We start from the raw sequence: 24830 nt of genomic DNA, 5'->3' as shown, positions 1-24830 counted from the left end.
TCTTGAGGTTGAACACACCATCCGAGGAAGCACTCCAAGCAATTTTATCATTATTTTTCCAAAGCGATGGAGGCGCAAGGGCCATAGTATTCTTGACCACCACCTCTAGTAACCACACCATTAGTTTTGCCTTGTCTCAGCTCCCTGAAACGGTAAGAAAATATGTTAGAAGACTAGAAAGATTAAAATTGTTACTTATCCAAACGCTGAATTGATTCAAAGGGTCCAGTTACGGCACCCAATTGTGACTCCAGAAATTAATCTTAGAGTCGTCCCCAATGCACCATATATGGTTTTTCTGCACATCTGGCCAAGCTTTGCAAATTCCTCTCCACAGGTTAGATTCGTTACGCTTCCTATCAACCCTTGGAATAATATCATTTCCTCCATTATATTTGGATCTGATAACATGTTCCCATAGTGAGTCTTTCTTTTCAACAAGACCTCACCCAGTCTTCACCATAAAAGCATGGTTCATCTTACTCGCATGCCGGAGACCCAAACCCCCAGCCTTCTTTGGTTTACAAACTTTATCCCAGCTCAAGAGGTGGATGTTTTTAGAGTTTTCAATATCTCCCCAAAGAAAGCTCCTATATTTACTATCAATACTATTACAAATAGACATAGGTAAAAGAGCAGACTACATAGTATAAATAGGAATAGATGAAAGAACAGATTTCACCGAAGTTATCCTGCCAACTAACAAGAGAGAAGAAGCCTTCCAAAAATTTAGTCTCGAATTCAGCTTACTAATGATCTCTTTGTAAGTGTACTTGGTTACTTTAGAATAAAGGAGGGGGACTCCCAAGTACTTTCCTAAGTCGTCCGTTCTAGAAAACTAAAGAGTGTCACTAATTTCTGTACGAACTGGGTTACCGACATTCTTGGAGAAGAAGACACGAGTCTTATTCTGATTGATTTTTTTACCTGAGCTATCACAAAAGGCATTCAAACATCTCTTAATGACATCCTCCTGATCAAGACGAGCTTCAGAGAAAAGAATGAGATCGTCAGCAAAGCAAAGATAGGATATTTTAGGGTCGTCTTTCTTGAGGCAAATAGGCTTCCAGAAGCCATGATGAATTGCTGCATTGATAAGATGGGATAGTCTTTCAATGCATAAAACAAAGATATACGGAAAAATATGATCCCCTTGGCAAATCCCTCTCGAAGGTGTAAACTCATCAAGCTCCTCCCCATTCCATAACACTCTCATCTTGGGTGTAAAAATACAATGCATGATAAGATTGATGGTCTAGGTGGAAAAGCCAACGTCACGAAGAGTGTCCTCCACAAATTTCCACTTAAGTCTGTCATATGCTTTCTCAAGGTCAATCTTAATAGCCATCCAACCTTTGGGACCTTTTTTACTGCGCATAGAATGAAAAACCTCTTGAGAAATAATAATATTATCAGAACTATGTCTTTCCAGGACAAAACTGCATTGGGTAGGTTGGATAAGTTTCCCCATCAAACTCCTCAACTGGTTGGCAATAATCTTGGTTATCACTTTGTAAGACACATTATAGAGGCTTGTTCAGTTTTGGGAATCAGTGTAATAAGAGCTTCATTGATTTCTCCAATCTTTTCGAGGGTATAGAAAAGATGCTTTACAAGATCGCATAAATAAGCCCCAACGACATCCCACTGGCTCTGATAGAAAATAGCTTGAAGACCATATCTTTCAAGAGCTTTGAAACTTCCCATACTAAAGATAGCCTCCCTTGTATCTAAATCAGAGACCATTCTGCCAATATGAGTTAAATCCTCCTCACTAAGACAAGGGAAGAGTTATTAATCACAAAGGGAACTTCAGGGAGAGAGTCACAGTACAAATTTGAGAAAAAAGAGGTAGCCAGGGATTCAAGAAGACCAGGATCAGTAATCATATTACCATTATCAACAACCAGAGAAGAGATTTTGTTTCTTCTTCTTTTAATCATAGTAGAGCCATGAAAGTATTTAGTGTTGCAGTCTCCAAACTCAATCCACTTGCACCTGGATTTTTGATACCATAGTAATTCCTCATGAGATGGGACCTCCTCATATTCTCTCCAAAGTTGCTTCTGAAGGTTATCAAGGAAATAATTATTACTGTTGGCCAAGCTAGATGAAATGCCCTGGAGATGTCTTAGAAGAGTTTTCTTCTTTTTAAAAATATCTCAAATACATTAACATTCCAATCCTTTAGAGCAACTTTTTAATTGTTGACCCCCTCCTTCCAGGAAGAATTGACCTCGTAGGAATTCAGAACTAGATTATTGAAATCCGAATGCGATAACCAAGCCGTTACAAACCTGAAAGGCCCTCTATTTCTATTATGAGTGGGAGCCAAGGTAAGATGAAAGCAAATGGGTGAGTGATCAGAATTCAGATTCGGGAGGTGCTTAACAACAGCTTCAGGAAACGTTATTTGCCAGTTTAAATTGCTTAAGCCTCTGTCTAATCTTTCAATGAGGTTACCCCTCTTTCAAGTGAATAGCCATCCCATAAAACTCAGATCAAGAAGTCCGCAGTCTACAACACAACTTTGGAATTCTAGACAGGCACCTGGATTATTCCTAACAGATCCTCCACGGTGCTCATAATTATGGAGAATAGCATTGAAATCTCCTAAAAGGCACCATGGGAGGGTATTACAGTTCGCCAAACGCCTTAGAGTATTCCATAGACTCCTCTGATTAAGGCGCTGGGGACTTCCGTAGATCGCAGTTAGTGTCCACTGAGTCGAATCATTACCAATAATCTTCACATGAACCATTTGCCTGTTGCACTCAAGGACATCCACTTTCAACGTCCCAGAATCCCACAAACACCAGATTCCACCAGAACGACCAGTTGCTTTAACAACAAAGGAGCTATCTAAACCAATTCTGTTACGAATGTTCTGTCCTCTCTAACCACTAATCTGCGTTTCTAACAAATTAATGAAATTCACTTCATACTCCTGTCTGAGGTCCCTTACTAGAGAGTGAAAAATTTTACTGCCGGCTCCTCAGCAATTCCAACTGATCACATTCATTATAACCACGACAAAAAGAGGAGTCACTAAGGACCGAATTAAACATGGGCATGCCCCCCATTTTGTGCGCTAGAGTTAGCAGGGAGAGACTTTCTCTCTTCTAATTTTGATCCCCCTGGGTGAGCCTTAACCATCTTAGGGGGTTATTCTGACCCTTCCATAGACCCTGTCCTGAGTTCACAGCCATCAAGGATGCAGAATAAGTAGGAGATAACATCAAGGGGTTATTACAAATGACGAACCCCCTTTTGTTTTGATTTGCAGCCTTTTCCGCAAGAACCATCTCGTATTGTTCTCTTTGCAGATTTCGTATGTACTTCATAATCACCCCTTCCATGGCCTCGGCATCCTCATTTTCTTGGGGTCACGGGGTTGGTGCTTCGGGAAGCTTTAGGATGAAAGGAGGTTTGTTTAGAAGGAAGTTTCGAATTGAGCTTACCTCCTTTCTCAGAATGGACTAGCCTAGGTTTAGGAGGGGCATTCTTTTTCCCACCTTGTGGGTTTTTACTTGCCCCAACTTTAAGGATCTCTTTTTGAATTGAGTGACATTTTGTCAAATTTTTTTGGGCCTTAGGAGGCACCAGTCCATCAGCAACGTTTGAATCCGTTCCCTTTTTTCATGCATGTAATTTTCAGACGTACTCTCTCTTCCCTCCTCATGTAAGGTATTAAATTGAGACCCATTACTATTAGCATGATTACCACCTTCATCAAATCTTTCTTGTTTTTCTTCAGAATCATGGGAGTTAATTTTCCTAGATTTCCTTTGGTAACTAGATTTCTTTCTTCTACTAGGCCGCTTGACTATCATCCAGGGCCCGAAATTAGCGCATCCTTAATTATCGCAGGAGAAAATCCCATATTCTCCGTTCTTTCTTTCCTTGGAATCACGGTCGACCAAAGTTTAGTTACTAGATTCGGCATTTGCTTCGACGGCGCCGTCCTCTTCATTATTCGCCGGTTTCTTGATCGGAACTTCTTGACGCATATCAGAACGATGTCCATATTTGCTGCATGTAAAGCAAATCTAATATAGGCCCTCATATTCAATATTCAACTCCGAGCCAAAAATAGAGATTTTGGGAATAAGTTTTCGTGCAAGATCGATCTCCACGCAAATTCATGCAAATCGGCCTCTGGAATGAATAGAGGTGGTCATATCAATCTTTAGCATGTGTTTGATCGTCAAGCCAACCCTTCATAGAAATTTGTGATTTTATAGTTCAATTGGGAGATTTGGAATCCGTATCCAAGTCGCAATTTTTCTTACTGCTTTTTTAGATTCTAGGAAGAACGGTCGCCATCTTTGTACAATGAGATAGTGTCTAGCTATCATCCATGGTCTTTTCATTAGAGCGTAAGAGCAGTCGTCCTCATCTGTAAAATGAACCAAAAAGTAATCACGATTCATATCAATAACATTAGTCGAACCTTTCTTACCCCAATTACGTCGGAGATGCTGCTCCATGAAACCGAGCCCCACTCTTTTTCCCAAGAGCTTCACAGACAGGGCGGAGCGTCATGACTTGCACCACTCATCAAACTCTTCCTTAGAAATTGGAATGGTAGGGCAAGAATCAAATAGCCTTTCTTCCTGATTCTCCCTCTCGGATTCCTGGTTGGATTAGGGTTGTTCTCACTAATCTCTTCCATATCAATAGGGTCTTCACCTCCAGAGGAACCCGCCATTGTGAGGAGCGTATCTTTATATGACGTCTTGGTCACTTCGGGGAGAACTTTCTTACACGAAGCAGAGACCTCCATGTCTTCACATGGTTGATTAAAATCAACAATGTCTCGCGTTTTGACTTTTTTGGTGCTACGTTGCACCAGATCTTCGACTTGTCTTGGAACTCTTGCAGAGCTCTACTTCATCATTTTTTTTGTACTGTATGTATTCTGATCTTACAGCTAGTTGCTTACTTCATGCATATATGATCTTTAACTTTAACTATTAAATTTTTTTTATGTCAACTATTTGTGCCAAATTTTTGGCACAACAATAATAATATATAAATCATAAAATAATATTTGCTATTTTATTTCTATTCTAATGTAAGAAAATCTAAAATTTTACCAGGATTCCATGAGTAGAATTTTAGCCCATCAACAAAACAAATACAAAAATAAGTTGACCCAAATTTGGGCTTGAATTAATGAATCGGTCTTTTTCTTTTTTCTTTTCTAAGAATGTTTTTATGCATCAAAATAATTTTTAATTTTTATTTTTTTTTTAAATTTTATTATAAATAACTTTGTCATTTTATTTTATACTTTTATTTTGCACTCTTAAACCCAACATAACAACGGCAAAATAAGAATTATGAGAGAAAAAAAATATATTTTTTATTTTTATTATTTATTAAAAAATATATAAAGAACTCAATTTAATTATAATTTTCTAATTTTATTAATTTTTTATATTGATAGTCATTATTAAATCCTATAATCAAATTCAATTTTACAAGACAAATAATGAAGACAAAGTTCACAATATCTAACAACAATATGAAGATTAACTCCTTATAAAAAGAAACGGCAAAATTAACTTAAAAACATGTATAAATAATTATAACAACGAAGAAATAATAATAATAAAATAATAATAATATTAGTAATAATATATTTCATGTTCATAATGAAGTGAGCTAAGTTTATATATGCGTACTCATTCTGACAAAAAAAACCATCAATTAAAAAACTCAATCCTAAAAAAAATAATAATAAAATAATAATAATATTAATAATAATATATTTTATATTCATAATGAAGTGAGTTAAGTTTAAATATGCGTTTTAAATTTTAAAAAAATTAATAAAAATAAAAAATATTTTTTCTCTCTTCATTATTCTTATGTCATTGCTGAGTTGGGTTTTGAAAATACAGCGAAAAAATAAAATTATTTATTAATGGTGAATTAATCGTTTTTAATAATAAATTTTTGTTATAGATAAAAGTGTATTAATAAATATTTGAATATAATAGACAATTAAAAAATATTTATAAAAAAGAAATAAATAAAAAATAACTTAAAGATATATTTATCTTTTTTTAAAAAAAATTGGTCTTTTTTTTTAAATATTACAAAAATTAATATTTTTTAATAATTTTAACATTAAAAATCTTTTTGAATAATTAAATCTCTTTAATCATTCTTTAGAGTTATTTTTTTATACTATTATAATGTGTAGAGTTGGAGACCGTCTAACTCATTCCGTACAAAAGAAAAATCTAATTAAAGAACTCCATTCTAAAAAAAACCATCAATTAAAAAACTCCACGAAAATAAAGGCCCGATACTGGTGATTATTGGGCATGGCATAAAAATATCATCATTTAAGCCCATAAAAAAATCATCAATTAAAAAACTCCACCAAAGAAGGTCCTAGAAGAAAAAATCCATCAATTAAAAAACTCCAAAAAATGCGGTGAGCGTGGATCGAACACGCGACCTTCAGATCTTCAGTCTGACGCTCTCCCAACTGAGCTATCCCCGCAAGTTGTTTAAAAAACGAATATTTGATTTATTATAGTATAACTAATTGAGCGAAATCTATAAGTTGTAGTAGCTCCGAGTCCAGAAGCTGACTTGTTTCGTCTTTACCTCTCCAACAAACTCAGCACGCAACCTAACAATGGGAGGAAGCTCCAGTTTCAAGGATGAATTTACCTTCGGTGTGTGTAATTCTTGGTTGTTTCTTTAGCTAATTTAATTTTCACTTTTATTTATGCGCTATTATTATTGTTTTCGGGTATTGATTTGTGTGAATCTGTGGTTCGATTCCGTGTTGGGCAGTGCAAAGGCTTGAAGAATCGCGAGATATTATAGCCAAATACCCCGATCGAGTTCCCGTAAGGCCCCTTCTACTCACGCTCTTCTTTGAATTAAGATTACAACAAAAGGAACAAATATTTTTAGTCTCCCGCTTTATTTATGTTGGTTTTTTTTTTAATTCATCCTTTATGCCAAAACCTAATCTTTCTATCATTTACTTTGTTTCATGATGGATCTTTATATAGATCTGGTGTACATGCTTTCTGAATTATAATCAGCGTTGAGCTCTGTTTATTATAGAAATAGAGCTATAGTGCTGGAAAAAAGGGGAAAAAAAAGAAGGGAAAAAGGATATATAAAATAGTTTTATGTTTAATTATTACAAGTGAAATATAAAATAATCAATGAATGGTTGTAAAGACTCCTGGAGCATGAAACATGCATCAAATATGGTGCTAGAGCACCCAATAATTTCTCAAAGAAAGACTATGTTATGCCTAATTAAGAGAATTCTTCATGCTGTTCTTATTCAGGTGATTGTGGAGAGATATGCGAAATGCGACCTGCCTCAGTTGGAGAAGAAAAAGTAAGATCAACTTGCAACGACCAACCTTTGTTGTTTTCTTAAAATTTTCCATGTTACTTGGAGCACATTTGATGCATGTTCTAACGACACGAATAATAACTGATTTTAACTTGGAATGCCGTATACTTAGTTAAAAAAAACTTGAATGCTGCATATATAGAAGTTATGTAGTGACACAGTGACATATTTGTAAAACACTTTCTTGTATAATAACGGGCTTTCATCACATATAATTGCTTTTCAACAATAACAACCACCAAGCTTTGTCTCAAAACTTCGAATAAATAAGATTCAAAAAGCAATAAAAAAGATGCAGTTTTTAAAACTACTTTTTGTCAAACAATCACTTAATGAAAGTTTTTAGAATTTAGGACTTGACCCAACATTGTGGTGACCTAGTGTAGTGGTCTAAGCTCGAGCCTTGGGAATATATAATAACCATATTGGGAGAGGCTGTCGTAGTTCGTTGAGCCAAATTAGTTGGATGTTTCTGGCAATAGAATCTGGATACTGCTGGTAAAGACTAAAATTTAGGACCTGAATCAACCCAATTCTTTTCTGTAAAGTTAACTCTTGTTAGATATGTACTTTACTTCTTACATTTGGTTCTTTCATATAGTACTTTAGCATACATGAGTAAGATTGAATTGTATGATTTCAGTCCATACTACAAGTAGAGTTGGTTTACATCTGCATGGCAATCGCCATTACCATTTGTTTAATAAAATAACTACTCAGTGATCCATCTCTCTAATACTTTCTCTCATCTTGTTTTCTGTTAGATACCTTGTTCCCCGTGACCTGTCAGTCGGTCATTTCATTCATATTCTGAGTTCTAGGCTTCGTATGCCCCCTGGAAAAGCTCTCTTTGTGTTTGTCAAGAATACATTACCTCAAACTGGTAAGCTTGTACTGATGTACACTATATATAGCCATGCTATTTTCTTTCTTTCTTCTGCCATTTCGTTATTGTGCTTAAATTCTCACTGTTTTATTATTATTGTGCAGCTACTCTTGTGGACTCTGTTTATCAATCATTCAGGGACGAGGATGGGTTTCTTTACATGTATTATAGCACCGAGAAAACCTTTGGTTAAGTAGATAAATTTAGAAAACCACTGAACTCTGTAAACTACTGTATATAAAATGCTTATGGGAACAACCTCGTACATATTTGCTGTATGTTGTTACCTTGTAATTGTATGTTATTAAGTTTATCAATGTAATGAAGTTCTAGTTTCATATATGATGATACTATCTACTCCCCTCTAATGTTGCAATGCTGATGGAAAAACAGATATTTCAGGATAGGTAGCCCTTTTCAAAAGAATTTTTTTTTCAGTGAAGTGAAAAGTAGAGTGCGTTGTGTACTAGCCGTGTTAAGTATGGTGGGCATTCACAAAGATTAAAACTGTATATAAAATACAGAAAATCACTCATTGTTTAGAAACTCAACCATGGAAAGGTTCCATTCTCAGATAGCACAGATCCCAGCTATTGTCCTCGATGCCATCAAGCTCTGGAAACACTTCGCCACTGCTGCTTTGAATGTTCGGTCTCAGGGGCAACTTGAGCCAAGTTGGGAACTCATTTCATTTCGACTGTCAACTCCAAAGTTCCACCATGGGTGTGGGTTAAAGAAATTTTGGAAAAACTCAATCCCTGCAAATAGTAAAACACAAATTATTAGTTTTGCTTTCACCTTATGGAAACTATGGCTTGCGTAGAACCTCTTCATTTTCGAAGGTAAACGGCTCTCTCCTGAGGAAATTCTGGCTCAGGCGGGATCTCTGGCAAGTCATGAGCATTTAAGACCCATCTTCTCCTTCACTTTAAGCTTTACTCTTTTTTTTCTTTTCGATTGTAATTACTGTTTGGGAAAACACCTCTTTCTTTTTTACTTCTTGTGATGTGTTGTCCAATCGAGGATCATTATTGTTTATTTCCTATCAATGAAATAAAGCCAACTGTTGTTTAAAAAAAAAAAAAAGAAAAGAAAAGAAAGGAAAATGGGGATTCACATGATTTCTTCTCTCTTTGTATTTTATATACACTTGAAATATGTATGGGAGCTTGACCAAAAAAAAGAAATATGTATGGAAGTAAGTACCATTAAGGGCCAGTCTTAAATAAATTCTTTTAAAAAAGGAGATTAAAATATAAGAATTTTTATTAATAACAACTTTTAAATAAGTTATTATAGAAGTCTTTGTTTTAAAGTTGTGCATTAAATAAGAGTGATAAAATAGCTTTTGAAAATAGGAGAAGTCACATTTTTTAAATTTTTAAAAAACTCTTAAATAACTTTTTAAAAAATTAAAAGTTTATCTAAAAAATTATACCAAACACTATTAATATAACTTTTTATAAGTTAAAAACTAAAAAAAAAAAAGAAAAAAAAAATAGCTTTTAGAGTTTTCCAAACGGACCTAAGTAGTAGTTGGTTTATAAGGATGTATTTTGCGTTTCCTCACTTAAAAAAAAAATGATAATTTGGCCACTTGAAATATGTATGGGAGTAAGTACCATTAAGTGTTAGGGCTTGTTTGGGTGAGCTTTTGAAAAAAGATCTTTTTTCGAGTTATCTTTTTTTAAAAGATCTTATAGAGAAGTAAAAGTAATTTTATGTTTGGATATCTCATGTAAAAAGGTCTTTTTATCTATCAATTATGTTTGGGTATAACAATATAAAAGTGCTTTTTTGTTCATTTATTACACGAAAAATATCTTTTTTAAGAAAAAAAGATCTTTTAAAAAAAGATGTAAAGATGTAAATTACAGCTTCTCAAAAAAGATCTTTTTTTTATTTTACTAGTGCTTTTACTTTTACTACTAGAAATTTGCCAAACACGTTAAAAAATAAAAAAAGATCTTTTTTCATTGAAAAATGATCTTTTTTTAACAAAATAATGGCGCCCAAACATGCACTTAGTTTCAATGCATGGTTTGCTTGGTTGGAAGGTATGGGCCTTTCTAGGCTTCCAAAAATCCTGGAGATCACTTATTCACAAGTTGGATGGTGGCAAACTCCATAAGAAGTCCTGATTAAATATATCCAATGCCACAGTAAATTTTAAAAGATTAAATTTAATGATGTTTGTATAGTTTTTTTAGAGTATTTAAGAATATTTTAGATGATTTTTAAAACGTTCTAAAATGTCTTAAAAGATCTCAAAATACTTTAGAAAGTTCTAGAAGACTCTAGAAAATCATAGAGTAATCTAAAAGAGTGTGGATGTATATAGAAATATGAATAATAGTATGAAATAATTTAAAAATATTTAGAAAAATATGATAGGATAGATATTTGTAGTGAATGTTCTAGATGATCAATTTAGACTGTTGATCATATTTAATCCTAACTATCTATTGAGGAGGTGGATGGCTATAAATAGGGGTGAGAGTTAGAATTTGGGGTGTGTGTGAGTCATTTGTAACAAACACTTGAATAATAAAGTATTCTTTCCACCAAACCTTTATTTCTCTTCTGTTCTTAGCTTTCTTACTAAATACTAAAGGTTAGGCTGACTTGGTCTTAACTCAAGAGGTTGAATAAGTCCGAGTGTCGGTACGGTAGCGTTGGAGTGTGTCTAAGGCCGATGACAATTTGGCATTAGAGCAAGGTTTGAGAGGGAGCACAAGTGGTTTGTAGATATGACTTCTAGTGTAAACATGGAGCATGTTGAGTCTCAAAAGGGAAGGGATGCTATTCCTTCTCAATGGAGAGACAAGAAGGCCCGTTCTTCAAGTGAGCCTAGAGGTAAGGACTCTAACTTCTTAGAAGAGAGTTTTATATTGGAGAATGTTCTATCCTCTATGAATGAGCAATTCCAAAAGATAGAACATGACAAGGAGACTCTCGAGACTCACGTGTTAGGAGAACTAGATGCTTTCAAAGAAAACATGCTCCAAATCGAAGAGAAGTTTAAGAATTCCTTGAAGCTATTTGAGGAAGTTCGAGTTTGGTTCGATGAGGCAAAATCTCGACCAACCATTATAAGGGACGCTCAAGAGGTGAAGAACTTCCTATGACAAATAGAGAGGTACTTTGAAGGCCAAGAGGTGGTTGAAGAAGCAATAAAGGTACGCACTGCAGCTCTCTACCTTTCTGATAATGCTACTTTGTGGTGGAGGAGAAAATGCATAGATATGAAGAAGGGTACTTGCAAAATAGCCACATGAAAAGATTTCAAAATGGAGTTAAAAAGACAATTCTTTCCTGAGAACGTGGTTTATGAAACCTAGAAGAGGTTGAGGGAGTTGAAGCACAAGAGTACGATTAGCGACTACGTAAAAAAGTTCACTACTCTCACGCTTCAAATCCCCAACTTAGCATCACAGGAAGCATTGTTATTCTTTATTGATGGGCTCCAACCTTAGGTAAAGCAAGAACTACAAAGAAGAAATGTTAAGAATGTCGACGAGGCCATCGTGGTAGCAGAATCACTCACTGAGTATCATCGGGGAGACTTTAAACTCAAGTCTTCCTCCAAGCCTAGTTCTAAAGGTGGGGGGAGATAAAGGGAAGAGTTTCTCAACCAAGAAGGAAGGAAAATAATCTTCAAAGAAAGAGTACGAGAAAAAGAAGAAGGTTTTTGCACCCAAAGGAGGATGTTTTGTCTGCAAGGGACCACACTAAATGAAGGACTGTCCCAAGCTAGGGACTCTGCCATCTATCACCGAGGAACGAGAGACTCAATCGCATGTAACTGAATGTGTTAGATTTGTCCAACTCATGAATGCTGTGAAGGACAAAGAGGCAATCACTACAGAAAAGAAAGGCTTGATGTATGTAAAAGCCTTTGTTAATGAAAAAACCATCATAGCTATGATCGATACTGGTGCTACACACAACTTCAACACACCTGATGAAGCAAATAGGCCTGGGTTAAAAATCACCGAAAAGAATGGCTGGTTCAAACCCGTGAATACCAAGGGTGAACCCCTTAAGGGAGTAGCAAAAGAGGTTGAGATGACTCTTGATTCTTGGAAGGGCCTTGTGGATTTCTCAATAGCACCCATGAACGATATCAAAATAGTCATTGGGCTAATTTTGTAAAGGAAGGTAAATATAATACCTTTGTCATACTACGACATAGTATGCGTCATGGAGAAAGGGTCTCCATGCATGGTCCTTACAGTCTCTAAAGTCGAAGGACTACTGATACTTTCTGCTATGCAACTCAAGAAAGGGTTCAAGAAATGAGAGATTACATATTTGGCTCTATTACAAGAGGAGTCAACATCTAAAAGAGAAGACGTTCCTCCCGTAATCAAAGAAGTCCTTGAAAAAAATAAGGATATGATGCCTCCTGAGTTGCCAAAATAACTACCACCTAGAAAGAAGGTGGACCACAAGATTGAATTGGAGTCAGAAATAAAGCCACCTGCCTCAGCACCTTATAGGATGGCACCGCCAAAACTTGAGGAGTTGAAGAAGCAACTCAAAGATTTGCTAGATGTTGGATTCATCCGTCCATCAAAGACACCTTATGGCATACTAGTCTTGTTCCAAAAGAAGCATGATGGTTCGTTGAGACTATGCATCGACTATCGAGCTCTTAACAAGGTAACCATCAAGAACAAGTATGTTATTCCTCTGATATCTGATTTATTTGACCAACTTGGTAGATCTAAGTGGTTCTCAAAGATGAATTTGAGATCTGAATATCACCAAGTGAGGATTACCGGTGATGAGGCTAAGACCATGTGTGTCATGAGGTATGGATCGTATGAGTAGTTGGTGATGCCTTTTGGCTTAACCAATGCTCCTGCGACCTTTTATACCTTGATGAATGAGATCTTTCGTCCTTATCTTGATCAATTTGTAGTGGTCTACTTGGATGACATTGTTGTCTATAGCAATACCTTGGAGGAACATGTAGAATACTTACGAACCGTGTTCAAGATCTTACGAGAGAATAACCTATATTTAAAGAAGGAAAAGTGTTCCTTTGCAAGGGATGAAGTCCACTTCTTGGGACACATCATTAAAGATAAAAGTCTTTGCATGGATCAAGAAAAGGTGAAGGCTATCAAAGAGTGGGAGCCGCCAAACAAGGTATTTGAATTGAGGTCATTCCTTGGATTGGCTAATTACTATCGGAGGTTCATCAAGAGATACTCCGCCAAGGCTGCATCATTAACTGATTTTCTCAAGAAGAATCACTCTTGGGAATGATCAAAGGAGTGTCAAAAGGCCTTTGATGAGTTGAAGGTTGCTATCACAGAAGGATCAGTACTAGCACTGCCTGACTACTCAAAGGTGTTTGAAGTTCACACTGGTGCTTCTAACTACACTATTGGAGGGGTTCTGATACAAGAAGGACATCCTATTGCCTTTGAGAGTCACAAGTTGAATGATATAGAGAGGCGATATACTGTCCAAGAGAAGGAGATGATCGTGGTGGTGCATTGTCTGAAAACTTGGCGTCATTACTTTCTTGGTTCATACTTTATCGTCAAAACAGAGAATGTGGCTACAAGCTACTTCCAAACTCAAAAGAAGTTAAGCCCCAAACAAGCTAAGTGCAAGATTTCTTAGTTGAGCTTGACTTCGAATTTGAATATAAGCCTGACAAGACTAATGTGGTAGCAGATGCGCTGAGCCGCAAGGTTGAGTTGGCAGCCATTTCCATGGTTGAAGGAGATATTTTGCATACCATCAAGAAAGGGTTGCATCATGATCCATTAGCCAAGAAATTAGTAGAATTGGATAGAGAAGGTAAGACTAAACAATTTTGGCTAGAAGACAACCTTCTCTACACCAAGGAGAGAAGACTATACGTCTCTAAATGGAAAAATCTGAGGAAAAAGCTAGTGAAGGAATGCCACGACACCAAATGGGCTGGTCATCAAGGCCAACGAAGGACCTTGGAACTTATTGAATCTTCCTATTATTGGCCTCAAATGAGGGATGAAGTGGAGAGTTATGTGAAGACTTGTCTTGTGTGTCAACAAGATAAGATTGAAAACAAGATACCAAGTAGATTGTTGGAACCTTTATTGCCCCCAGAGCGACTGTGAGAAAGTGTGTCTTTAGATTTCATCTCTGCCTTACCAAAGTCCGAGGGGTTTAAATCTATTCTTGTGATAATGGATCGATTTTTGAAGTATTCTACCTTTATACCTGCCCCTACTGACTGCACTGCAGAGGATGCAGCACGACTATTCTTCAAGAATGTTGTAAAGTATTATGGATCACCTAAGAGTATCATTAGTGATTGAGATCCGCTCTTTACAGGACGACTATGAAAAGAGTTGTTCAAACTCCTTGGGTCGAAGCTTCATTTCTCGACAAGCTTCCATCCTCAAATCGATGGATAGACTGAGGGAGTGAATGCCTTACTCGGGTGTTACTTGAGGCATTTTGTAAGCTCTAATCAGAAGGATTGGACAAAACTCCTATATAAGAGTTTTTTCATAAACACGAAAATATTTATGTAAATGTCAATAATCTTATATTAAAATAAAAAACTAAAATAATTTGTATTACTCTTTTAATTTAAGAATATTTTTATATTTTATAATCTATGTTTCTATAACTAAAATCTTACAAATTAGTTAAATTTAAATATATATTATTGGATATTTTGTATCTAATAAAATTTATTTAAAATATAATTTATAGAACAATATATATCATATAAATAAATAATAAGCAAGTATTCGACATTTGAATCTTATCTCGTGTATGCAACAATTCATTAACTAGTGACAAATTGTTAAATAACCTGTTAAATAGTAAGCAAGTATTAGGCTTGTATTTTTACGAGGAGGACGATGGAACACACTAGATGGTGAGATGATGGAGATGATGGGGCTGGAAACGGAGATACGATAGTACGTCAGTGGCTACGAGGACGAAACACTGGAAGGACGTCACAGCTTCAACAACGTAGATGAAGGGTCACACGAACAGCATGGCTTCAACGACAGCAAACCAAAAACCAGAGACGAAGGCCCAGATGACTAGAGCATGATGGCAATTCGCTTGTCGGAGGCAGAAGGTGCAGGAAGAAGGGCTTGCTCAGTCGCTCTCTGTGCGTGGCAGCAGCGCTGCTTGCGACGACAGTGGCGCTATGTGTATGCAGCACTCTGAGTGAGGAAACGATTGTGAGTGAGTGAGTGAGGGAACGATTGTGAGAGAGCCAAGAGGGTGATGTGTGTCATTTGGGAGTGCGGCATTGTGTGTATGTTAGTGATGCGTTAGGGTTAGGTTTAGTCAGGAAAAGAATATTTTTTGGAGTTTTGTTGGTTCGATTTCTCAGTTTGGATTGGTTTTAAACACTCTCAAATGGAAAACACACGCGTTTTCAATGTTTAGAATTAAATATTTTTTTTTAAATTAGTATAACTTGTTTTGTTTGTTGAGTTGCTAATTTTTTTGTTTTCTTTTCAAATTTTTATTTTGAGTTTTTTGAAAAAAATTTAAATTTTAAGAAATCTTTTATAAGATTTTTTTAATAAACACAAAAATATTTATGTAAATGTTAATGATTTTATATTAAAATAAATAAACTAAAATAATTAGTATTACTCTTTTAATTTAAAAATATTTTTATATTTTATAAATGTTTTATGACTTTTTAGTTTAATCTTAATCATTCATGTAAAATATTTAATAGCTCTTCTATAATAACTTTAGATTAGTGAAAAAATTGTGACAAATTACATTAGAGTGTTTAGCAAATTTGCTTCAAACTTTTCATAAATTCTCCATGGATTTATATAGATGTTAGAGATTAGTAGTAATATGAAATAAGGACAGAAGAAGGACGACTAACGTGTTTTCTCACAAATTAGTAGTAACATAAAATAAGTGAGGAAAATCTATCAATTGTTAAGCGGTCGCTAATTCCTCACTAAATAAGCTTTTGATTAGTGACTCAATTGTGAACAGTTACTTCTAACATTTTCTCAGTTAGTTTTGGATTTGTTATAACTTTGCAACGGATTCTAACAAAATTAGCGAGTAATTTGCTATAAAATAGGTAGAATATAGCTTTTGCTTTGCGACAAGATTGCAGTTGGCAAATCGCTCGCTAAATTAAACTTGCGACAACTTAGCGACAAATGTATTTCGCCCGCTAATCAGCGACTTGAAATCAGCGAACGAAGTGTGTCAGTTGTTAAACGGTCGCAAATTTCTCGCTACTTAGGTCCTAGGCGCTCAATATCCGTATTTTGACTTTAGCGACTAATTAGCAAGGAACACTTCCCTAGCTGAATGATTTATCCGTTGCGACGAGTTAGTGACGACTGTTTTCTGTTGCTACCCTAATTTTAAATTTTACAGTATTATGCGATAAATTAGCGAGAAACTAATTGCTCGCTAAAAACAAAAGCTTTGGTGACAAATTAGCTAGAAAATTGTCCATCGCAAAATGCATTTCAAGTCTTTGTGACGGATTAGCTAGTAACATTGTTCCTCGCTAATTAGCCTTTTTGCACAAAGTTTATTTAGCGACGAACTAGTGTGTGAATTGTTTCTCGTTAATTGTATATCAAACATTTGCGACGACATAGTGACAATAATATCCCTCACTACTTTACTTTTATTCGATTGAACCCCTAAGTAACTGATTTGCTAGAACATTGTCACTCGCTAATTAATTTGTGACAAATTAGTGAGAAAATTTTTCTCGCTCTTTTTTTAGCTACAAAAGTCAATTTGCAAGAAAAAAACTTACTCGTGAATCTCTCGTTAATCAGTCGATTTACTCAAGTTCGGATATTTTGTGACCGCTCATTAATTTTTTCGTTAGTGCGTCACTAATTCCTCGCAAGTTAGTGACATATTAGTGACAAAATACATTTCTCGCAAAAATTCATCGCTAATTCATCAAATTCTTGTAGTGGTAAAGGAGCGAGTCCACAGAGAAGAATCCATTCGAGATTGTAACTGGACAACAGCCGCTTATACCACACTCTCTTTCTTCCTTTTATCCAGGGAAGAGCCCTGGAGCTTATCATATGATTAAGTCATGGAAAGAGCAAACAGATGTCACTCGTTCTTACTTTGATAAAGCTGCAAAGAGAATAAAAAAATGGACAGATAAGAAGAGGAGGCATGCAAGCTATCAAATGGGAGATAAGGTAATGATTAAACTTCTTCTACAACAATTCAAAGCCTTTCTTAAGGTTAATAAGGGCTTAATTTGCAAATATGAAGGGTCATTTGAGATCATTGGATGTGTTGGTGGGGAGGTTGCTTACAAAGTACAACTCTCTCCCTCTATGAAGATTTATCCGGTCTCTCATGTGAGTATGCTTAAACCACATCATGAAGATCAAGATGAACCGAGTAGAGGTGACTTGAGTCATGCTCCGCCTGTGGTGATTAGATCCTTTGATAAAGAAATTGAAGAGATCTTAGCTAATCGTGTCGTGCGATGAAGAGGAGTATCACCAAGTATTCAATACTTGATCAAGTGGAAAGGACTCCCAATAATTAAAGCTAGTTGGAAAGCTCGTGAAGATGTGGCAATTCCAATAATACCTAGAGCGCTATTATGAACAAAACACGACGAGGACATCTGTGCATTAGGTGGAGGAGAATGTCACGGTAAATTTAAGAAGGTTAGATTTAAAGGTGTTTGTATAGTTTTTGTAGTGTTTGAGAATGCTCTAATTGGTTTGGGAACATTCTAGAATGTCCTAGAAAGTCGCAGAATACCCTAGAAGGTTTTAGAAGACTTTGGAAGGTCATAAAGTAATCTAGAAGAGTGTGGATGTATATAGAAGTATGAATAGGATAGATATTTATAGTATGAAATAATCTAGAAATATCTGGAGAAATGTGGTAGGATAGATATTTATAGTGAATGTTCTAGATGATCAATCTAGATTGCTGATTCGATTTAATCCTAACCATCCATTGAAGAGATGGATGACTATAAATAGGGGTGAGAGTTAGAGTTTGGGTGTGTGAGTCATTTGTAACAAACACTTGAGTAATAAAATATTTTTTCTACCAAAACTTTCTTTCTCTTGTGTTCTTAGCTTTTTTGCTAAATATTGAGTGTTAGACTGACTTGGTTTTATCTCAAGAGATTGAGTAAGTACGAGTGCCGACACAGTAGCATTAAAATGTGTTCAAAGCCGTGACAAATTGCATACTTGTAGTGCAAACCTGCACAATATAATATTTTAAAACATAATAAACGACCATTTCTATATGTAAAATTTAAAACATTAATAAATTTATTTATAAATAAATAAAATTTTATATTAAAAAAATAAGTAAATTATTTTTATTTATGAAAATTTAAAATACTGATATATCAGCTCATGAATAAAATTAGTATTTATTATACAGAGATAATCTTTCATAAGTACGTAATTAATTTTGTCTATTTATTAGTAAATTTGTCAATATTATGAATTTGTATAGGTAAAAATGTAACAATGACTAATATTGTGAAAAGTTAGAGAGATAAAGATATTATTAAACAATGCAAGAGGTACTTAAAAGTTAGGAAAGTTTTCAAATGCTCCAGTCACCTTTACTGGTTCTTCGATGATCCAGGGTGCAGTACCGTTGAGATATATAATTAAAAATGTTAAGAGTGCAGATTTATTATAATTATTATGGTGTAGAATCATAGAAGAAGGGTGCAAGCTGTTCCCAAAACCTATTGAAAACGTCACATGAAAAGCTACAGGAGTTTATTGACATTGAAGACAGATGTGGTGTGTTGTGAAATTATTGAGCCGCAGCTATTAACTCAGCGCGCTAGTGGAGCCGTAGTATGGAGTTGGTTTTTTTGTGCACTAAAAGGCATGGGCCTTTGATTATTTTTGTCAGATATGAGGAGTCAGATATGAGGACAACAGAACACAACCTACCACCACCCAAAGCACCCGTTGCTGGTTTTGTGAAAATCTACTACCGGGTAAGCCACCGCACGAACGCTGTGCCTGACCTTCGGACTCTAACAACCTACCGCGACGAGCTTCGATCGCCTTCGGCTACTCACGAGCTCGACTGACATACGACGCATCCCCACGTCATAAGTAAGCAATCTGTAGGACCCCACAATGGTTGCATGCGACAAGGACGGCCGACCTCATACCAGCGACACAGCTTCAGGAAAACCGTGTTAGATAAGCCACAGAGACAACAGAGAGGAATTGGGGTTCAGGCCAGCCTCCAACACTGCACGGGTGGCTACTCACCGTCACAATGAGCACTTGGGTTTTTCAAAACGACAGCGTTATGAATTTCTTTGCAAAATATCTATTAACCTGGCCCCACCAACCCTCCGTTCTTCATTTCTATAACGGGCTACACTTTCTGCATCACCAACCCATCATTATTCCAACAATACTAACAGGGACACAAAGGCCCGCACTAAACAAAACCTTCTACAATAATACACAACCACAGATTGCTACAACTTCCCTCTTGTTAGGCCCATTACCCCCTGACCAAAAACAAATTCTAATAGAGCCCAACGGTGCTAGCATGTAAACCAGCTGACTTAGATGCAGCTTGGCTTGATTTTAACTTCACGCTGATCGCACGTTAATGCCCCTGTGGTTACTTTTGATGCTACACGACAAACCTTAGACCGACTATCTTATCGTACCTGGATCATCGAAGAACCAGTAAAGGTGACTGGAGCATTTGAAAACTTTCCTAAAAGTTAAAACTTATTCAATGTGATTCCCTTTTACAAGGAAAGGAAATAGTGTCAGTGTGACTGCTTGACACGGACACACGGTTGCCATCAGGTCGGTCCTTAACACGAAGCATTCAAATAATGAAAAACACAATTTCCAACCGGCCTTGTAGTAGCCAATAGTTAGGTTTTGATCTTCGCAAATAATTTGTTTAAGACTAATATTATATTATATTTACATACTTTAGCGTTTGTTTTATTAAATTTAAAATTAAAAGCGAAAAACATACAGAAGAAGTGAAAATGTAAAAGATCTATCACTTATTTTAAAATTAATATTATCAACTTAAAAATCACAAAATCTACTTCTTCCCACAAATTAAAAGTTAGAGTGTTCATTTGCAGAAACAACAGATAGTTAAACCAAACACATAAGAAAGAGATTGCCGGTATAAACAGTTTAGGAGCCAGAATTGTTCAAAGGTAAAGAAAACTTCAACTTTATACTATTTATTATTATTATTATTGCAGGATACAGCTATAAACATACACGTTTTTGCTGCATGAAAGTAAAACCTAATCTAACCATAAATTTGATTTAGCCTATAAATATACATTCAATTCACAGTAGTAGAGCACAGCATAATAGCATATACATACAAACTAAAAATCACTCTCTTCATTCCTTCTTCCTTTCATTACAACTAATAAACAATCAAACACTAAAATACTCAGTAATAATGGTTAATGCTGAACGCATGCATGTAATAATGCTTTCTAAGAAGCTGTTGGTTCTATTAGTGGTTCTCTCAGTTTCATCGTCATTGACTTCAGCATCTTTGACTGTGGGTTTCTATAAAAGAACATGTCCACATGCTGAGGCAATTGTGAGAAGCGCTGTGAACAAAGCCATTTCCCTTAACGAAGGAATTGCTCCTGCCTTGATTAGAATGCACTTTCATGATTGCTTTGTCAGGGTAAGTTCATTTCTCATATACTCAACGGTCAACGCTACTTATCATTAATTAAACTAATACTTTATTAATATGCTTAAATAATTCTTCTTTGTTCTTAATTTTGAATTTTGATTTGGTTCTATAATATTTCCTTTCTGTTTAAATCCAAACGTTTGAGTCACCAAAAAAAAATCCAAACGTTTGAGAGACATTTGAATTTGTTAATTTTTAAACGAAAATATTTGGTAACTTACAAAAATGAGTCAAAAACGACTAAAAATTATTTTATTTAATATTTATTAATTATTATTAGAATTAATAAATATTAAATAAAATAATTTTAAATTTTTTTTATTTTCCTAACATTACTAATTCCTAAAACTCTGTGTTAACATAATATGTTCATATTTCATAAAATATTAATTAGCTTTAGTTGCGAAAACATAATTATAGTATAATTAATAAATGTAATAATTCGTCATGCACGTGATATTAATTCTGTTATATCTGTAGATTTTTGTTGAAGGGTTTAAAATAAATTATTATAATATTTCTTTTAGAAATTTAATTAATGTAAGAATAAAATCCAAACAAAAATAAGGATAAAAGTTAAATTAAATATTTTAAAACTTTTTTATAAGGTCACCAAAACACAAAATGAAATAGAATAATATTTTATTAAAAATATTAACTGACCAATATTATTTTTTTTTATTCTTGTCTTAAATTTAAATTAACAATAATCAATTCCTTAATTTTTATACAAAAAATGTTGGATCACTAGTATATATTATGTTTTATTCCATTTTTTAAGAGCAATCTTATATAATCAACTAAATTTATTATTTTTTATCTTGGTTAAATACTCTATACCTTAAGTATTAAATTATAAATTATAAATATTAAATTTTAATTTTAATAGTATAAAAATAAAATATTGACTAATAATATTGATAAAAAAATGTTAGGTAATTAATTTCTTTTAGTCAATATTAATTAACTTTTTTAAAATTATTTTATTTATTTTAAAATTTAGATCATAAATCATAACTTTTTAGTTAATACTAAAATTTGATTCTCCATATTTTCTTTTATAAAAAGTGTTATGTCCTTAATATTTCTCAATTTTTTAATTAACATGGAAATGAAGTTTAACAAATTCAATAATAAAAAACAACACTCCATGTATCACTCCATGTGCTTGTTGATTCTGACATATATTTGTGCCATTCTTGTTATTATGTTCAGGGTTGTGATGGTTCTGTATTACTAGAATCCACTCCTGGAAACCCAGCTGAGAGAGACCACCCGGCCAACAACCCAAGTCTACGTGGCTTCCACGTCATCGAAGAAGCTAAGGCCCAAATAGAGTCCCTGTGCCCTGAAACGGTGTCGTGCGCAGACATTCTTGCCTTCGCCGCACGCGACAGCGCTTACAAATCCGGCGACATTAACTACGCCGTACCGGCAGGCCGCAGAGACGGGCGAGTCTCCATCAGCCAAGAAGTAACAGAAAACTTGCCTGCACCAACCTTCAACGCCGACCAACTCATAACCAACTTCGCAAGAAAAGGCTTGTCCGCTGATGAACTCGTTACTCTCTCGGGAGCGCATTCCATTGGTGTATCTCATTGTTCTTCATTCTCCAACCGCTTATATACACCCTTGCCTCAAGACCCTCCTATGGACTCCGAGTTCTCCTCATTGTTGAAAACCAAGTGTCCTTCTAACGTTAATGGCGATGGTGGATTTGATCCGACGGTGGTGATTGACGCATTTACGCCAAAGCGGTTGGACAATAAGTACTATAAGGGATTGATGAAGCAGCGTGGGTTGTTGAGTTCGGATCAAGCGTTGTTGAGCAGTGAATCAACTAGCGAAATGGTGGTAAGCAATGCTAAACACGGTTTGCATTGGTCAGTGAAGTTTGCAAAGGCTATGGTGCGTATGGGGTCTATTGATGTGCTTACAGGCGAGCAAGGCGAGATTAGGAGACACTGTAGCCTGGTTAACTAAGGCTGTGTTTGGTTTGTGTATGTATTAAGACATAGATATTAAAACATAGACATAAAATATTTGTATTTGTGTATAGTGTTTGGATATAATAAATATGATATTAGAAGAGTGTCTAATATTGTGTTTGTTTTAAAAAATAAGACACTACATAATTAGTAAAAGACTATTTTTTTCTCTATAATTTAAAATAAAAATAAAATAATTAATAAAAAAACTACTTCAGAAACTTGCAAATTGCTTCCAGGGTATCTCCCCCCTACTCCCAAAAATCTCTTTTCTAGCCTCCTCCTTCTTTGCTGTTTGGTGGATATTTTTTGGGCGCATTTTTTTATGGTTCTTCTTTCTCGAGACGATTCTTCTTCTTGGATCATTATTTGCAGGTTTATTTAGCCAGTGTTGTTCACAGAGTATTACTCATCGATGGAAAGCGCGTGTGTTAATATCGGATTTTATTCATTACCGTCGAAATATTCCAGAGGTGCCACTCTCTTTCTCTATATTCATATCAATGTTTCTTTTTTATTTTCTACAGAACATCTGATGCGTTTTTGGTGTCATGAAAGTGAATTAATGACAAAATTAATAATTTCTCATTGCTTCTCAAAATGAAATGGATATAAAATTATCCTGATAAGGGTTAAAAACTTAAAATGCTATTGCATCTTGTATGACCCATTTAGAATGGAGACCACAAAATATAATAAAATTTTTCTACAATTAGCTGAAGTTCATTACAAAAAAATGTTTAAAATTAATTAACATCACTACGCACAGGACTTGTTTAAGCATATAACTCTTATTTTATATATACGTGAGTGTGATTGTTGCCATTACCCCATTCTTGAAGATTGATATAATCCCAGAAGCATTCCAAGGAACCATTAACTGAGAATCTAGTAAGGTAACCAATTTAATTTCATAGGAGATTAAAATCTTTGAACTCTAGAATTTTATATGTATGGCATAGTGATTCTTACATTAATAGTGGGAATTGAGTTTAAATTCTTACAGTCATCTTTGTAACAAGCTAGGTTGATTTTGAATTCAAGGCCAAGTTCTTGTTTTCTGTTGGGAGTATCTACAAGACTTCACCACTAATGGTGATGACATCCTTGAGATCTGAAGAATCAAAGGATGACATGAGAAGTGGAAGAGAGAAGAGATTGGATGAAGAGGAAAATTGCAGGCTGGTTGGTGTGGCAAAAATTGACTCAATTGATGATTTTCTCATGAATTCCTTCCTTACCCTTCCAATTGAGTGCCTTGCTGATCTCAATTTCTGCCTCATCTTAAAGAAGAGATCATCATCACAGTTTGAACATTGTTGAATCGTATTTTAATTTATTTCGTAATCCAAGTTGGAAATATTGAGTAATGGCTTAAATGAATTCATCATACTATTGGTAAAGAAATTGCTTTATCTTTATAAAGTACTAAAGAGGAGTGAATTTTATCTTTTTCTTTTGTTATTGGATTCCTTAGTTGTGAACTGTTTAATTTATTGTATTATATCTATCCCATTTTAGATAAGCATGACTTCAAGAATGCATAAGGAGCAAACAAGGAAAGAAAATCTCAAGGAATAAAACTACAAGAGGAGAAGACAAAGTGCTAGTAACTTATGGTGGCTGTTGGAAATGTTAATAGACTTTGAAAGTTGTATTTTTTTTTTATGTGATATTTGGCTTTGTATTTGTACAATGAATCATGACAAACAATAGCATAAGAGTAAACTTGGCTTAGCTTTAGCAAATACATAATTTATTGCTGGGTCCTTCTTTTGTAATGAAATTATATGAATTGAAAATTCAATGAAAAGTTGTTTCTTTGATGTTTACTTTGGTTTGT

The 24830-nt window shown here is 34.9% G+C and overlaps 2 protein-coding genes and 1 non-coding gene across 3 annotated transcripts; 2 read left to right on the top strand and 1 right to left on the bottom strand.

Annotated features, from left to right (window-relative positions):
• Nucleotides 1-6447: 6447 nt before the first annotated feature.
• On the bottom strand, nucleotides 6448-6520 carry TRNAF-GAA (transfer RNA phenylalanine (anticodon GAA)). Its single transcript has one exon. It is a non-coding gene; the product is annotated as a tRNA-Phe (tRNA).
• A 33-nt stretch (nucleotides 6521-6553) lies between these two features.
• LOC112779286 (autophagy-related protein 8i) lies at nucleotides 6554-8630 on the top strand. Its single transcript, XM_025823534.3, has 5 exons — nucleotides 6554-6698; nucleotides 6820-6875; nucleotides 7332-7384; nucleotides 8167-8285; nucleotides 8393-8630. The coding sequence occupies exons 1-5, from the start codon at nucleotides 6659-6661 to the stop codon at nucleotides 8479-8481; spliced, it is 357 nt and encodes a 118-aa protein (XP_025679319.1). The 5' UTR covers nucleotides 6554-6658; the 3' UTR covers nucleotides 8482-8630.
• A 12035-nt stretch (nucleotides 8631-20665) lies between these two features.
• LOC112776650 (peroxidase 5) lies at nucleotides 20666-23088 on the top strand. Its single transcript, XM_025820877.3, has 2 exons — nucleotides 20666-20987; nucleotides 22215-23088. Exons 1-2 carry the CDS (start codon nucleotides 20751-20753, stop codon nucleotides 22980-22982), a joined length of 1005 nt encoding a protein of 334 aa, XP_025676662.1. The 5' UTR covers nucleotides 20666-20750; the 3' UTR covers nucleotides 22983-23088.
• The last annotated feature ends 1742 nt before the right edge of the window (nucleotides 23089-24830 follow it).

The sequence above is a fragment of the Arachis hypogaea genome, chromosome 19 (assembly GCF_003086295.3).
Source record: "Arachis hypogaea cultivar Tifrunner chromosome 19, arahy.Tifrunner.gnm2.J5K5, whole genome shotgun sequence".
Classification (NCBI taxonomy): Eukaryota; Viridiplantae; Streptophyta; class Magnoliopsida; order Fabales; family Fabaceae; genus Arachis; species Arachis hypogaea.
This window is presented reverse-complemented; position numbering and strand designations above follow the sequence as displayed.